We start from the raw sequence: 15,666 nt of genomic DNA, 5'->3' as shown, positions 1-15,666 counted from the left end.
CTTTCACTAACCAAGAGAAACTCCTTCCTAGACCGCTAACAGGATGTACCTACTAAAACCTTACAGGGTGCTCTGGTACCTATTCTAGGCTCTGATTAATGAATCTCTACGTGCAATCAAGACTTTGTCTGAAACCATACCTCAGGATATTGTGTACACACGAGTGGTGAGAGATTTGATGTAGGACCTGCTCAGGGAAGTAAGTTCCACGCTGGACAGCTTGGTTGAAAGTCGTATTTCCCCGTACTTGGTACCACTGGACCTGCTCAAAGTTAGCTTGACAGCTGCAACCCCTCTACTGTGCACCTTTCACAAATCCACCTAGCGTACAGCCTAAGTAGTGCAATGCCCATTCACGTTGGAAAAAAAAATTAGAACTCGGTTTCCTGTTAAACGTTCCCATAATTGTGACACCTCACATCTATAGGTTTAGGTCGATGCTGAACATTGGTATTTGAAAGGACGGTAGGCATTTCCACTTTGAACTAGAAACCTGACACTCCATCACCTCAACCTCGAACAGCATGACTCAGAGTTTGAGATCATGGACGCTTTCCTGGGTTATAACTTTGCCTTCGATTTAGAAATTGACCAACAATTACTGATTGAAGGAACCAACTTTGTTAAGTTCACACAAAACCCGCGTGAACTTACTTTGACGCCCAAGACGCTACATTGACACAGATTATACGACTTTAATCTGCACATTGGTCGCCCTGGGGATGGAATGGCTCATCACGGCCGTGATTGCTTATTCCGCCTACAGGCGTGTTAATAAACTCCAAGATAAGATGCACTTGCTCACCTACGGTGTGCCTCGTAACCGCGTTCGGGGAGACTCCAAGCGTGAATGTACCACACCTGTCTAAAGGGGGTGAGCAACATTTTCTTTGTTATTCTGTAAACCTAAGAGTAGTTCTCATTTTAGTCTACCTCACATTTTTATCTGAGTGTTGCATTATGTCACATTCTTTATAAGCTACACACTGAATGTATTACCTAAGAATGTATTTTATGAGACCTCAAGGTTGCTATGAATTTTCTTGGATGTTATATGTTATATGTTTGTTTTTTTGGGTTTTCTGTATTTTTTTTGTTTCTTACTTGGTCACATATTAACTAGTGGTTATGTGCCGGCCCAGCTCAGTCTGTCAATGACTCTGTCTGACGCACCAGCACATTGTAGTACCTCTTAGTTTTATGGTCCTTGTTTTAGCCCAAAGACTGTCCTGATCCACCCTTTGGACCAAAAAGGGGGGAATCTTGGGACCACATAGGTCAATGCGCGTTTGCGAACTATGGACCTCGTACATCACCGCGTGCTCCATAAACTGAACTGTATGGCCGGCGGTGAGATGCCTTTGTGTCCCCTCGTGGAGTTAACCGCCCACCGACCTTCCTCCTTCTACACTACTACCTCTCGCATGGACGACATCATCATTGCGTACCACCTGCGTGAGTGGCTTCTTCTCGTTATGCGCGTTGGGGACTATCCCGTTTCCTATCCTCTTTGTGCCTGACCAGGATCAAAGACCAAAGGCGCCAGGATCCAAGACAAAGACCAAAGACAAAGGCGTCCAAGGAGACCAACGTCCTAAGGGACAAACCCACCTGTGCTTCCGACAATCAAGTCGACCTACGTTCATGAGGAACAAACCCATCTGTGCTTCCGACGATCGAGCTTTGGGTGCGATCCCCGAAACCAAAAGGGGGAATGTTGAGGGTCTGACCTCATGAGGAAATTACTATGCAGTGATTTTCTCCAAAATGACTGTGCTTAAATTGCTCTGGAAAGCAAATAATCACATCAGCGCCAAGAAACTTCATTTCCCATGATGCTTTGCACACGGAAGCATTGGGTGATGTTACCGCCTAGTACCAGAAACACGTTCTGCGCATGTGCGGGAAGCCGTGGACTTTTCCCGCGAACTAAGACCATAAATCTTCAGCAGAGACAAAGAAACCTCGTTCTTTTGCCCAGGATACCTGGCGGTGAGGACACGCTTGTCGAACGCTCCGACTTCTTTGAGCACGCGGAAGCTCTAAGAGCCAAGTTGAGCCCACGGGACCGCTGATCTGCTCGTTTCTGCTCCCCTCCAGCTGATGTTTGAGGACACAGAACCCGCGGAGAGAAACAACAACTCCATCCAGCTCTCAGAAACGCTGTAAGTTGTCAAACTCAGCCCAAAAGGAACTTCGTTTTCTTTGTGTCCAGCCGTGGAGAAACACTCGTGGAGCCAAACAACGGAGAAAGCATCAAACCGGCGGATGACGCTGAAAACTGCGGAGAAAAACGGAGAACCGTCAAATCATAACAGCGGGGGACGCCTTGCTGCTTTGGTGATCAGAAAACTCATTTTTTTTCTCTCCTTTTCTTCTCCCGTTTCCTCTATAGTCCAGAATAAGCAATAAACCGCGTCTATTGCTTAAAAAGTAGCTTCGTGTTTTCCTCTTTCGTTCCAAATTCGTCCTTCGGGTCATTTTGAAAGAATAAACTGCTTATTAATCATTGTTTGGTATCTTTAAATGTTCGGCCATGGCCAGGCTGATAAACTAAGGATATTAACTCGTGATTAATCTTTTGTGTTGTTGCATGATCCTTTGAAATGTTTTGAGTGATTTAAGGTTAAGTTACTACTGATTCTAAGTGCTTTGGAAGTTAAAGTGCAAGTTGCCACCCACACTTTAGCCAGACAAAGGAGTCAGCCATCTTGTATTCAAGACTCCATTTTGAATCCATACACACGCACACACACTACTCCTTTGTGAGAACAAAGGACCCCATTCATACATCCTACATACACACAAAACACCTTGAACATTATTTTGAATATACATCCTTTTATTATATCACATGGTTATTATTCATTTATGCCACTGTTTATTCATTTGACAAATTGTTAATTAAACGTTATAAAATTCAGATTTTCGTCTCCAGTAGCTTTGTTGTGTCGAAGAGAAGTCTCTGCTCCAAGGATTCTACGAACTTCAAGAAAGACTGATAAGAGTTTTGGATTCAATTTTTCCCCGGAAAAAGGGGAATGGTGCCCCGTATATCTAAGAATATCTTAATTAATTAATAAATCAGTAAATATTCCCATATTTACAGAATTTATTGAAGAATCCAAAAGTAAGTTGAAGCTTACTAATTGTTTGCTCCTAATAACCCCAACATCGGGGTCTTGTTTACGAGTGAGGGAAAACTGGAGCGTGAGATCGATAGGCAGATTGGTGCTGCATCTGCAGTGATGCGGGCGGTGTACCGGTCTGTAGTGGTGAAGAGAGCTGAGTCAGAAAGCAAAGCTCTCGATTTACCGGTCGACCTACATTCCTACCCTCACCTACGGTCTTGAACTTTGGGTAGTGACCAAAAGAGTGAGATCGCAGACACAAGCGACCAAAAGGAGTTTTCTCCGCAGGGTGGCTAGGCTCTTCCTTTGAGATAGGGTGAGAAGCTCTGTCATCTGGGAGGTGCTCGGAGTAGATTCGCTGCTCCTCCACATCAAGAGGAGCCAGTTGAGGCGGCTTGGGCATCTGGTCAGGATGTCTCCTGGACGCCTGGTGAGGTTTTCCGGGCACGCCCAACCGAGAGCAGGCCTAAAGGTAGACCCATGACACGTTGGAGGGAGTATGTCTCTCACCTGGCCAGGGAACGCCTTCGGATTCCCCCAGAAGAGCTGGCTTAAGTGGCTGCGGAGAGGGAAGTCTGGGCCTCTCGACTTAGGCTACTGCCCCATGACCTGACTCCGGATGAGCGGAAGAAAATGGGTGGGTGGATGGTTGGATACAAATTGTACACTGAGAAATAATTAATTTGAACTAGTATGTAAAAAATTGAGTATTTTTTTGAAAAGTAAAATAAAATGTAAAAAACTGTACTAAGTTTTTGAAGGATCTTATCAAAACTGTAAAGATCTCATTTTTACTTTGGAAACATATTTGTCACACCTGGTTTAAGTTGACAGAATATATGTTGTAATTTATGCTGCCTACTGTTTCTGTTCATCCTAGAGTAACACTGGTACACTGATGGTGTGGCTATACATAAAACTCATGCAATCAACAGAAATCAACATCAAACATCTCCAGCTTTTTCATTCTCTTACCCTCGAATTTCAGTTTGTCCATCAATATGAAGTAAGATTAGTTTTCCAGCCGCATCGTGACCAACTGCTGTTCTAGCCGACACCACTTCAACAAACTTCTGTAAAGATCCTGTAAAATAACAATGACATGGTTCGACTGAAATAAGTTGCTTTTAATAAGTAAAGCAAACTAGATTCCAAACGAATATGACTCACATCCCTTTTCTGTGTTTAAGACTCTTCTTGCCATAAATAATATGGCTAAAGCTTAAATCACCATTTGGACTAAATATGAAAACATATTAAAACTGTACATTTATAACAATCCTGTTCATAACTTATTTGTACAAGATATCTAGGCGCAGCCAAGGTGGTAAGGGGATCTGTTTTGGTGGCCTGAGGATCGGGTCTCTGTTTTTTGCAGATGATGTGGTCTTGTTGGCTTCATCAGAACGTGATCTCGGGCTTTCTCTGGAGCAGCTTGCAGCCGAGTGTGAAGCAGCTGGGATGAGAATCCGATCCTCTAAATACGAGACCATAGTCTTGAGTCGCAAAAGGGTAGAACACCTTTTCCGGGTCAGGGAAGAGGTCCTGCCTCAAGTGGAGGAGTTCAAGTATCTCAGGGTCTTGTTCACAAGTGAGAGAGAGATGGAGCACGAGATTGATAGGCGGAGTGGTGCTGCATCTGCAGTGATGCGGGCGTTGTACCGATCTGTCGTGGCGTCACCAAAAGGTGAAGCTCTCAATTTACCAGTCGATCTACGTTCCTACCCTCACCTATGGTCACAAGCTTTGGGTAGTGACCGAAAGTACGAGATCACGGATAAAAGCGGCCAAAATTAGTTTTCTCCGCAGGGTGGCTGGGCTCTCCCTAAAGCAGCAGTAGCTCAACAGGTAGAGCGGGTTCGATCCCAGCTCCAAAGAGAGAATTCTGCTGTTGTGTCCTTGGGCAAGACACTTAACCAACTTTGCCTGCTGGTGGTGGTCAGAGGGACCGGTGGTGCCTGTGCTCGGCAGCCTCGCCTCTGTCAGTTAGCAGTGGCTACACTGCAGGGTTTCCCCCAGCGCTTTATAAGCCTGGCGGCCCGCCAGGCTATGCTTGCCCACCCACCAGGCTAAGCGTCATGCCCCACCCCCCTCCCCGACCCTACCGTGTCCACTGACACGGAACGGCGCAACAAAACTAGAGCCCTCCATCAGCTGATACTGGTGAGAAACAGCAGTGGAACGTGTGAAACCACCCCACCCCCGCTCTCACAGAGGAGCTGCGGGACGTAGCGCACGACCCTCCCGCCACACCACCGACGGCCGAAGCCGCCAGGCTTTACTCATTTTCTGGAGGAAACCCTGCACTGTAGCTCATCACCATCAGTGTGTGAATGTGTGTGTGAATGGATGAATGATGCACTGTAGTGTAAAGCGCTTTGGAGTCCCTTGACTTTGAAAGGCCTTATACAAGTGCAGGTAATTTATCATTGATCAGGATAGGGTGAGAAGCTCGGAGTAGATCCACTGCTCCTCCACATCGAGAGGAGTCAGTCTGATTAGGATGCCTCCTGGGGCCTCACTGGTGAGGTTTTCCGGACACATCCAGCTGGGAGGAGAAACAAAGTAAGACCCACACGCTGGAGGGACTATGTTTCTCGGCTGGCCAGGGAACAGCATAGGATTCTCCTGGAGGATCTGGCCCAAGTGGCTGGGGAGAGGGAAGTCTGGGCCTCTCGGCTTAGGCTGCCGCCCCCACGATCTGACTCCGGATGAGCGGAGGAAAATGAATGGATGAATGGATGGATGGATGGATGGATAACACTGTGGTTTTAGTTGTACTTTACAACATTTTAATTACCTAATCTGCTCTCTTGAACAAAATGAAGACTTATTCAACCTTTTACATGAAAATCTGTTCACACGATCAAACATAAACAGAATACATAACAGTAAATTTAAGGAAAAGGTAAAGACTGTTTTTCCACTGAGGAATGGACTATTATATTGTCTTGCTGCTAAATGGTGTATGATTATATTTTATATGTATATATGGAAATTTTTAATTTGTGCGGCTACTTTTTAAGTTTTAATACAGGGTAAACGAAAGCAGTTCATTTTACAAATTAGGGTGTATTATTTTTTATCTTTTTTTTTGGGGGGGGGGGGGGTAATTTTAAGATCACAACATTGTTTTGTATTTGTTTTCCTGATTGTTTGTATTCACACGTGTAGCAGCTATCAACCTGCTGAGGGACTAAAGATGGAAATTAGCCTTGGCTATAATCTTGCATATCTTAGGTGTGTTCTTGCTGTGTCTTTCTAAATCCATGCTTTCGTTCTTTTTTAAACACAGAATATAATCTTGCATGTTTGCAAATGTATAATTATATATATGTCCATTAATTTGTGCAGTCCCTTTACAAATACACTTAATGTAATCTAAAACGTCTTTAACCCTCTGGAGGCAGGCGTTGCAGAATTGCAACGTTAAACCCTGCCTACCTGGTTACTCCACATATGTATTTCATGAGCATTTTGTAACTCAGAAGTACCTCTGAAGAACTTAGTTGTTCGTCCTTTTATCAAAACTTATTCTGAGCCTGAGAGGGTTAACAAATAAAACTTATTCCCTCTAAACAAAATCCTCTTTAAGACAGAACTGATGCCCTATTTGCACCTGTGCCTTTTTTGGGACGTGTGATGGGACATTAATAAAGGAGACTGTCACAAAGCCAAACTTATCTTTTTTAAAGGGGTTCTAGAACAAAGAAATGGCCCAGGAGGTCTAATTAATGGCCAAACACAGCCACATAATAAAGTCCTACAATGGAAAGACTGGGTGACTCCACCCCCTCTGTTCCACACTGCTCTTCGGGTTTTTACTGAGTATCCCTTCATTGGATGTCTGTCTTCCTGAAGAGTTGCTCAGTCTACAATCTGCTTGTGGCCTATTGGTATCTCCTGCTGGGTGTCTGTTACTGTGCTCTTCCTCGCTGTACACCGGGTCAATCTGACGTGTAACGATTCCGACTCCAGCGCTGGGTCGCCACTAGGAAACTCCAGCAGTACCATTGCTGGGGGGGATTGCCAACTCCTGTGTGGGAATAAATCTAATGTGGCTGAAATATTCCCACACAGGAGACATTCCTAGGTGGAAACTGAGCAGTCTTGATGGTTGCCGTCACTGGTTCTGCTTCTGCTGCATGAACATGTTCAGTTTCACTTTTGTTTTTGTCTGTGTGGGTCGCACTATTGTCTTTTTGTTTTGAATACGCCGCGTTGGAGCCGTTTTAAAGGGGGGTTAACTGCAGTTAAAAATCAATTTGGTTAATCCCTGCAACCCTAGTTACCAGGTGGCAAAAGAAGTGTCTAGACAGCACCTTTTAAAGGCCACATATTTGGCGTCGTTGGCAGGATCTACTTGGTATTAGGGCAGAGACGTGTGCTCCAAAGTGTTTAATTGTTTTATTGTAACCTCACTGCTTTTAAATCGACAGATTGAAGAAGACTATCCCACACCTCGTCAGTCTGGAGTTACCATCTCTGGTCCGCTAGGATGCTCCAGCCGTAGCATTGCTCAAGGGACTGCATCAACTCAAGCCAGCAGGGGAAAACGGACAATTGTTGGCCTTGAGAAAACCGCACCAGTGCAGGACACAATTATGATGTGTTAAACCAGCTTTTCTAAGACCAAACTATTTCTCCATGGCCATTAAAACATCACTAATTTACATATAAAAGCAGGCAGAGACAGCAGACGTTTTGGTGCATTTGACACCCTAAGCTGCCTTTATTGTACAATCAGCTAAATATGGGTTTTAATCCTAGAACCCCTTAAAAAAAAACAAAAATGTCTCATCATCCACCCAATTCTGCTCTCTGATGAGTGTTTGTGATTTACCAATAAGAAGAGAACAAAGACTCTTGTCTATAAATATTTGTAGCGTATAGATAAGAAATTTGCCTCTCACTAAAACAATTCTTTATTCCAAATGACATGGATGCTGAGGTAGAATCTCATTCTTACGTAACCAGAGAGATCAGTTCTGGTGAAAGTTATCTTCACCTGCTTTACTGTGTGCATCTTTCAGCTCGTGTCCTTAAAGCCGACTGCTGCTCAGAAATGATGTAACCTGTGGACGGGCCGTAGACGCTCATCAAACATTGCAGTGTTGTGTTTTGGTGTAGCTGTGTGTTTATCAGGTCACAGAAGAGTTCCTGTCTTATCCAAACACTGGAGGGCACCAGCTGAGAAAACTATTTATTGGTCGCAACATTGGAGGTGATCCAGTAGCTATCACCAGTTTTAGCCGAGGTCGGGGGAAGGGGCTCTAGACAGGGAATGAGAATTTTCTAGAAATAAAAAACCTTTTTGTCTGTTGTCCTTTTGGGACAGAACATAAAACCTTCAGATGTTTGTGTTTAAAAGGATTTTCCACCCCGAAGTAAAATATAGCCTGTTGCCATATTCCCCAAAGTAAGATAAGTGGAGCCCAGTCTCTTCATTCTCTTAATATGGCAGCATATATATTTAGCTTTAGCTCTGCATAAATTATGTAAGTGAATGGTGACGGCTAGATTTTTCTATGAAAACGTCATGAAAATTACTCAAAATGCTCTTAATAATTCTTCATAACCTCAATAATCATATTGACTGCAAATAATAACACAAAGAAATGACAGGAGCTGATTTAGATTTGGGATTACATTATGGCAAAGCACTGCTGTGTGCCACTGATGCATACATAGCCCAAGGACATGACGCAGCAGCAGACGTTGTCACTTCCACGTTTACTGTACAACATTTACAATTTTTCATCCTAATGACAGTAAATGGTGGGCTTTGGGGTCGCTGTGTCATGCCCTTAGCCTAGTGAACTAGACCAAATTCTTGCTTTGCAAAGTTTGGTCTAGGAACGCTCCACTGGAACCTCTGCAGCCCCAACAGCATTCTGGCTGGCCAATCACAGCTCTCTAGAGGGGTTTCAAACACATAAAGAGCTGTGATTGGTCCATAATGGTGGGCCAATCATAGTGCTCTATCTGCTTAGTGAACAAATCACAGAGCTTTATCCGCTTTGTGGGCCAATCAGGGCACTCAATATGCCTGGTGGGTGGGATGATGCAACAGAGTGAAACAAGAGTATGGCTGTGTTCGAGATAAGCCAGTTCTGCACAGATTAGACCAGCAGTGATCGGCGAGCAGTGCATGCCGGTTAGATTTGTGTCTGACTTGACGCCGACTTGCTCTGACGTCATGCATACGTAGGCAACGATAACCTCGTGAGACCAAGGCAGCCGCAGATTTTGGATCAGGCGCTGCAGTTGCTCTCCCTCGGCTGCAAAACCTAGAGGATGACGGGAAACGCCTGGCTCTCACCTGATCTAAGATCTGATTGGTTCATATTTTGATCCGAACATCCGGTGGTCGAACATGAAATGTTAGTTGGTCACATGTATTCTGTAAATCATGTAACGTTGATGATGACAACTATATAGGCCATAAAGAGAAATGTATTTTGTGTTCTTTTGCCACGTTTCCTATGAGCACACTGAAGCTACAGCTGATAACCTTTACTTATTATTACAGTCATGTCTTCATATACAATATATGATATCCACAAGCACGTGAGGATGTGTTTCAGCTGCTAACAGGCACCAGAATTAAAATAAAAAATTAAACAAGTGTGAACGCTAATACGATATCTTCAGCCATCGTCACCCCCGAGCTACACATGTAGGGAAATCTGTCGGATTTAAACTCCGGCTTTCAGCCACTCCCCCTGCTGCTTCCGTCTGCTCTCGTCTGTTTTCCAGGCGAGGCGCTGCTCAACTCGAACACGGCCTATGTCACATTCATTGTCCAGTGGAATGCGGAGATCATTTGAAAGACAACGGTAGAACCCGCCCCACAACCGAGAGCAGTCAATGGAGCGTTGCCAGACTAAATAATACATTTATTTAGTCTGGCTTGCCAGGCTATCATGCCCTAGCACTTTGCAGCAGCGGCTTACAGCGGTGCTTTGTCGTAACGTGGTCCCAAATCTACATCAGCTCCTGTAAATCCTTCATTTTACTTATTATCATTTGCAGTCAAGATGATTATTGAGGTCATCAAGAAAAAATATGATCATTATTGAGTAAGATGACTTTCTCAGCCAAAATACAAGATGTTACCATTCACCTACACTGTTTTCTATACTATAGCAAACTGAATACTGCCAGATTTGGAGAATGGCCGGGCTTGTCAAAAAATCCCTTTTCCTTCAGACTCTGGGGAACAAGGCAAAAAGACAAAAGTAAAAATATCCATTTAAAGAACAGACCTGGCTAATTAGGAAGGCATCTTGCCTCCTGCTGTTTATCATTTGCGGTCTGGATTAGTATTTTGTGAATTTACCCGTCTCCTGGGTCTTGTTGCACTCGGCCTCCAGACTCTGTCGTATGTAGATCTCACCGTTCCTCAGCAGCCAAATGACGCCGCTAACCAGCTGGACGAAGGGATTGGACTTATCTAAAACCTCCTCCTGTGACAGATACCTGGAAACAGCAAATAAACCAGCCTATAAGCACCAACGTTACTAAGTTATATTTAAATAGAAGCCTCTATTCACCTGCTTAAATAGTTATTAAGGCTTTTAAACTTATTCAGTTAAGTAGGTCAGTAGGTCATGGTTGCTTTGGTTTGGCATTGTTTAAAAAATATAGAGTAAATTAGACTGAGGGTTAGTATTTTCAACATGCTTTATGAAAAGAAGACCACAGTTTTTTATTTACTTGTTTATTTTTTTATTTAGCTCCAGTTTTTCTGAATTTGAACCGCATCATGTAGAAACTCTAGAATTTCTAACCTCACTCATAAAACAAGGTAAATATATGTTTCTGAATATTAGAGAAACAAATGTATCAAATTAGTTATTTTTCAAGAAAAATAATGAATTCCAGCTCTGTATTGTTCTAATAATCAAATAGTTTAATAACCAGGGTTAATCTGTGAAGCTGCATTAGGACACAAAACAAACGAAGGTTGCTGTTTATAAAACACAAGCAGCAGATTCATGTCCTGCACTGTCACGGTGCCATGTTAAAGTGACAACGGTAAACAACTGGTGCCACAGTGAGTCATAAACTCTTCACCTGAGCACTGTTTTTGAGCTGTTTATTGAGCTGGACCAGAGGTTAGACTGGAGGATACAGACCCACACAAAACAGGAAGCCCAGGGAGTTGTGGTTTACTTCAGGCGCCATCTGAACGGGCAGTAGCAAACGCAAATGTGAGAGGAGATCATATTTTAGAAATGTGACGTCAGGTGCAGACACGCAAGGAGACAGCAAAGTGTCTGGTGTGTATGAAAAATGTGGTTTGTGGCTTTTTAAAGATACAGTTCAACACTAATAATACCTTCCACAAAGATGCCTGGTGTGGCGTTAAATCCCGTTTGGGAACTTCAAGTTCAGGCAGCTTGCTGTGGATTTTTTTTTTTTTAGCTAATTTCTTCTATTATTACTGACACTTAAGATGAAGCCTTTATGTAAAAACATGCGTAAAATGGTGTTCTCACCTGCAGTCAAAAGGCAGGCACTAATGTTTAAGCCTGACTGTGCATTTGTTAGTAAGATGCCTCAGGAGCATCTAAACAAGTTTAAATGAAACTTCTTCCTCATTTTTGCAGTCAACCTGATTCAAGATGGCTGCCATGGCTAACTGGCCTTAGAAATAAAAACTAAACGTGGCTTCAACTCAGCCAGATCTACAGATACTGAGCAATAATTTAACATGGCTGTAGCTGAGAGATGTCTGCACCACAAACATGAGCTAACAAGCTGCACAAGATCTTGTGATGTTGCAAAAGACTGCAGCATGTTGTTTTTGAAGATTTGACCAAAGCAGCTATGACTCCAGCATTTGTCAGCATAAGATGATCTTAAAGTTGTGGAACACTCGTTTCATCAGTACATTTGCAGTGGTCTCTAATAGGAACAGATGCCTTGTGAGTGGCTCTCTGGGGAAACAAAGCTCTGCTGCACCCTTTTCAGGAAGTAGAAGTGAGCCACATCAGGATTGAGCTTCAGAAGGCAGGACATGTAGTCTTACTTCCTGATATTTGGACATCTCACTTCTGATTGGCTAACAGCAATGTGACTCTACCACTGACTCTGCTTTGCAACGTGGATGTTTTATCTCCATAAATACCACAAGCCTGAAGGAGTTCTGTCGTGTGGTGGAGTTGCTAATGCTAATGGTTAGCTTCTACTAGCTGAGATGTTCGCTGCCTTTTTCTGGACACTAAACCAACAACAGCTTCCCAGCAACCTTCTACAACTTTAATTTAAAGCTCTGGCATTACAGATGCTGCGTGACGTGCTTTGCTTTAAGGACTTTAGACTAACAGGAATAGAAAAAGGTTTATTTTCTATTTTTCTCTATGCAAAATGAAAAACACTTATCTGTGTACAAGATATGGAAACCAATGCGAGCACTTTCCTGTTGATTTATAATCTCTAATGTTTAGAATTAGAAAAGACCAAAAAGGGAAAAATGTTACAATTTACAAGGGGGCACTACCAAAACGTTGTTTTGTGCAATGAAAATCTCATTAGTTTATTATAGGTGAGTTATTGTCAATTATTTTATATATTTTATTTGATTTAATACTGGTCTTTCCATTATAACATCCATTTCACTAAAGTAGAAGATTAACTGGCTGGAAAATCACAAAAATAGTCTGCTTTAATTAGACTTTTTAAATAGTCATTGCTCTTCACAGATGGAACAAAAAAAACCAGACTTCCCAAGATTTTTTATCCTACCTAAAATTAATATAAACTCACTTGTGTTTAGAAGTGTCCAACAAAACTGAATTGTTTCTTCATACAAACATAATCAAACTGAAGCTGTTTTCTCACCCAAACACCAGGGTTCCATCCTTCCTGATTCCAAAATGTGCGTTCTGCAGTCCTCTGCTGTCCTGGACCAGCCTGCCATTGCTCACCACGTTTCCCAAACACACGCCTGACTTTGTGTTGAAGAAACCAGCGTTTTGGGCATAAAGACACCCCGCAGCTTCCGCCGTCTCTTCCACAGACACCTGGTGGTTCATCTTGCAGCCACCTGGCCCTCCTGGCTCTACAACCGACACGGTCTGCAGTGGGTCGTGGACCACAGTCATGTGACCTAGAAGGAGAGAGAGCAACACTTAGTACTCTCAAATGTCAAACCAAAAGTAAATGCAGAAAAGAAACAAAAACCAAGGATATAATCAGTCCAAACTCTCTGGAGGTTAAGTTTCCTTAAACTCGTGTGATCGTAACGCACCGTAGACCCATCTGCTGACTCCACCCACATCTTTCACATCTGTCACAAACAGTCTGGACTCTGCAACCGGCTGCCCCCTGTCGTTGCTGGAGGCCCAGCTCTCATGGGTGGTGTTACCATAAAGGATGCCCTGACAGTCTCTGACGTAGCGATGAGAGTGGGCGGGGCCATGTCCGTGGGTGTACGGCCGGAGGACGTCATCATTCATAGAACGCCTGCAAGGATGCAACGGAAGTGGTCCAAGCAGGAAAACAAAAACATTCAGTCGAGTGAAAATGTGAAGATTCATAGTTAATATTTTATACTGCAACACTAATTTTGGTTTTTAGCAGCTGGTTTAAATAAAATGAGGTAAAGAAAAAAGTTAAATTGGCAAAACTAAAGATACACAGAATAATTATTTGTTTTGTAGTGTTGAAAGACTCTAAAGATATTCAAAATATAATACCTATTTTGTTTCCAAATGAATATTAAAAAAACCTTTTCACAACTATAAAATAGGAATAAAGTGACTGATAAACCCAGAGTAGCTCAGTGTGGACGTGTGTGTTGATTAATCGAGATAATGGAGACAAACAGCAGAGACTGTGAAGGAATCTAGCACATCATCAAATAAAGGAATGTGTTTTCATCACCAAGAGGAATGTGTTGTCACAAAGAACAGAGCTATGGTTTCTACTCACCCGTGTGTGAGCTAAATGTTTTCAGTCCATCAATAAATCTGTTTTTGTTGTTTTATTAATAGGGTGACACTTTGACCAAATAATTTTAAATAGTTTCAATTAGTTAAACATTAAACTGATATTTTAATTTATTCAAGATCTTTACTAATTGTATCAATTGCCTCATTTAGTCTAATAAAAGCCACTTGATGTTTTTATTTTGGTTTGTTTACTTGAGAAAAAACGTCAATCTTAAATCAATTATTGCTGTTGACGGCAGAAAGGTTATTTTATATCTTTAAACTGGATTTTGTAATGTTAAATTATTTGGATCCAAGCCTACAATGGATATGCAGAAATATTGGAATTAAGCTTTAAAGCAGCAACATTATGAAACATCTCATGAACTGTGAACTTGTGGAACTATTCATTAAATTTAAGAATAAATTAAATCAGATGAGCATGAAGCAACGTTGCTGCCATTTATTCATTATTGTAGATTTAAAACTAACAGCTAACAAATCTGCACTGATTTATCAGATTACAATAAGGAGAAAACAAGCAGAGAAATTTAATCTGTTATGAGGTTACAATTAGCTGATCGTTTATTGATATTCAAATAAACAATTGAAGCATTTTACTGAGTTTATCTTATAAAACACCACCATCTTGTGGCAAGAAACAGAAACTGCAAAAAAGTTTCAGGAAACTGTCAGATTTGAGGGAAGCATGACGCGACATCTTGTGACCAATAATGATCTTGACAAAAAATAACAAGTTTTATAGTTTTATTCAAAATTCTAAGACCGACCTTAAAGCCAACGAAACTCCGTATTGTTTCAAACACATCTTATAGTTATTATAGATTATTCATGTTTTCCCAGAATAGTTTTATTATTATTATTATTATTATTATTATTATTTTTCACAAAATTTGAGTATCTGAACTCCCCGGTCGACCCTTACTAAACAATTAGCAAGTATGGCTAAGTAATTTTTCCATTTGCACTGGTATTTTAGGGTCCAACAATACACTGAAAAGTTGTAATAGTATTGACAGCAAATATTAAAAGACAGCAACACACACGTAAGAGGGGAAAAAGTGAACGTTTGTCTGGGAACGATTTAACTCGTCACTGCTAACAAAAACTAAGTAGAATTAGCATTTAGCTCTTAATCAGTCTGTCTTACCGACTGTTTTTAGCAACGGACGCCCGCACAGAGAGCAACAACAGCAGCCACAGATGCCAACATTTCACCGACTTTGCAGCCATATGGTGTGGGCAACTATCTTGTCAAACTTGCAACCCCTGTTGCTGTTAAACCCGACATCCTGTTAGCGCGCGCGATCATGAAGTAGGAGGAAATCACCAAGTAAACATGACGTCTATTTCCTTCTGATTACAAAATAAAAGCTTCAACACTGCTACTGGAAAGGCAACAAAACAAACGAACTTGTTTGAAACGTGTTTGAAAAAAAAAAGAAAAGAAAATTTCTTTTGATGCATTGAGGCCTCTAAGACAATCCACCACATAACTGCAAGGTGTAAGATGCTGGCAGGGAAAGCACACATGATGGAACACTACAACCACTGTGGTGGTGGACAAACAACAG

The 15,666-nt window shown here is 42.1% G+C and overlaps 1 protein-coding gene across 2 annotated transcripts in view; it reads right to left on the bottom strand.

The window, feature by feature from the left end:
* The window catches only part of nagpa (N-acetylglucosamine-1-phosphodiester alpha-N-acetylglucosaminidase), a 51,161-nt gene extending 35,745 nt beyond the window's left edge, over positions 1-15,416 (bottom strand). For both annotated transcript variants that reach the window (XM_070551031.1, XM_015949973.3), the window contains exons 1-5: positions 15,243-15,416; positions 13,390-13,604; positions 12,981-13,248; positions 10,474-10,613; positions 4,107-4,215 (exon numbers count right to left, since the gene is read on the bottom strand). In XM_070551031.1, the coding sequence (XP_070407132.1) occupies positions 4,107-4,215; positions 10,474-10,613; positions 12,981-13,248; positions 13,390-13,604; positions 15,243-15,325 (815 nt within the window). In that variant the 5' untranslated portion in view covers positions 15,326-15,416. The remainder of the gene's footprint in view (positions 1-4,106; positions 4,216-10,473; positions 10,614-12,980; positions 13,249-13,389; positions 13,605-15,242) is intronic.
* Positions 15,417-15,666: the final 250 nt, after the last annotated feature.

Source organism: Nothobranchius furzeri, chromosome 5, assembly GCF_043380555.1.
Source record: "Nothobranchius furzeri strain GRZ-AD chromosome 5, NfurGRZ-RIMD1, whole genome shotgun sequence".
NCBI classification, from domain to species: domain Eukaryota; kingdom Metazoa; phylum Chordata; class Actinopteri; order Cyprinodontiformes; family Nothobranchiidae; genus Nothobranchius; species Nothobranchius furzeri.
This window is presented reverse-complemented; position numbering and strand designations above follow the sequence as displayed.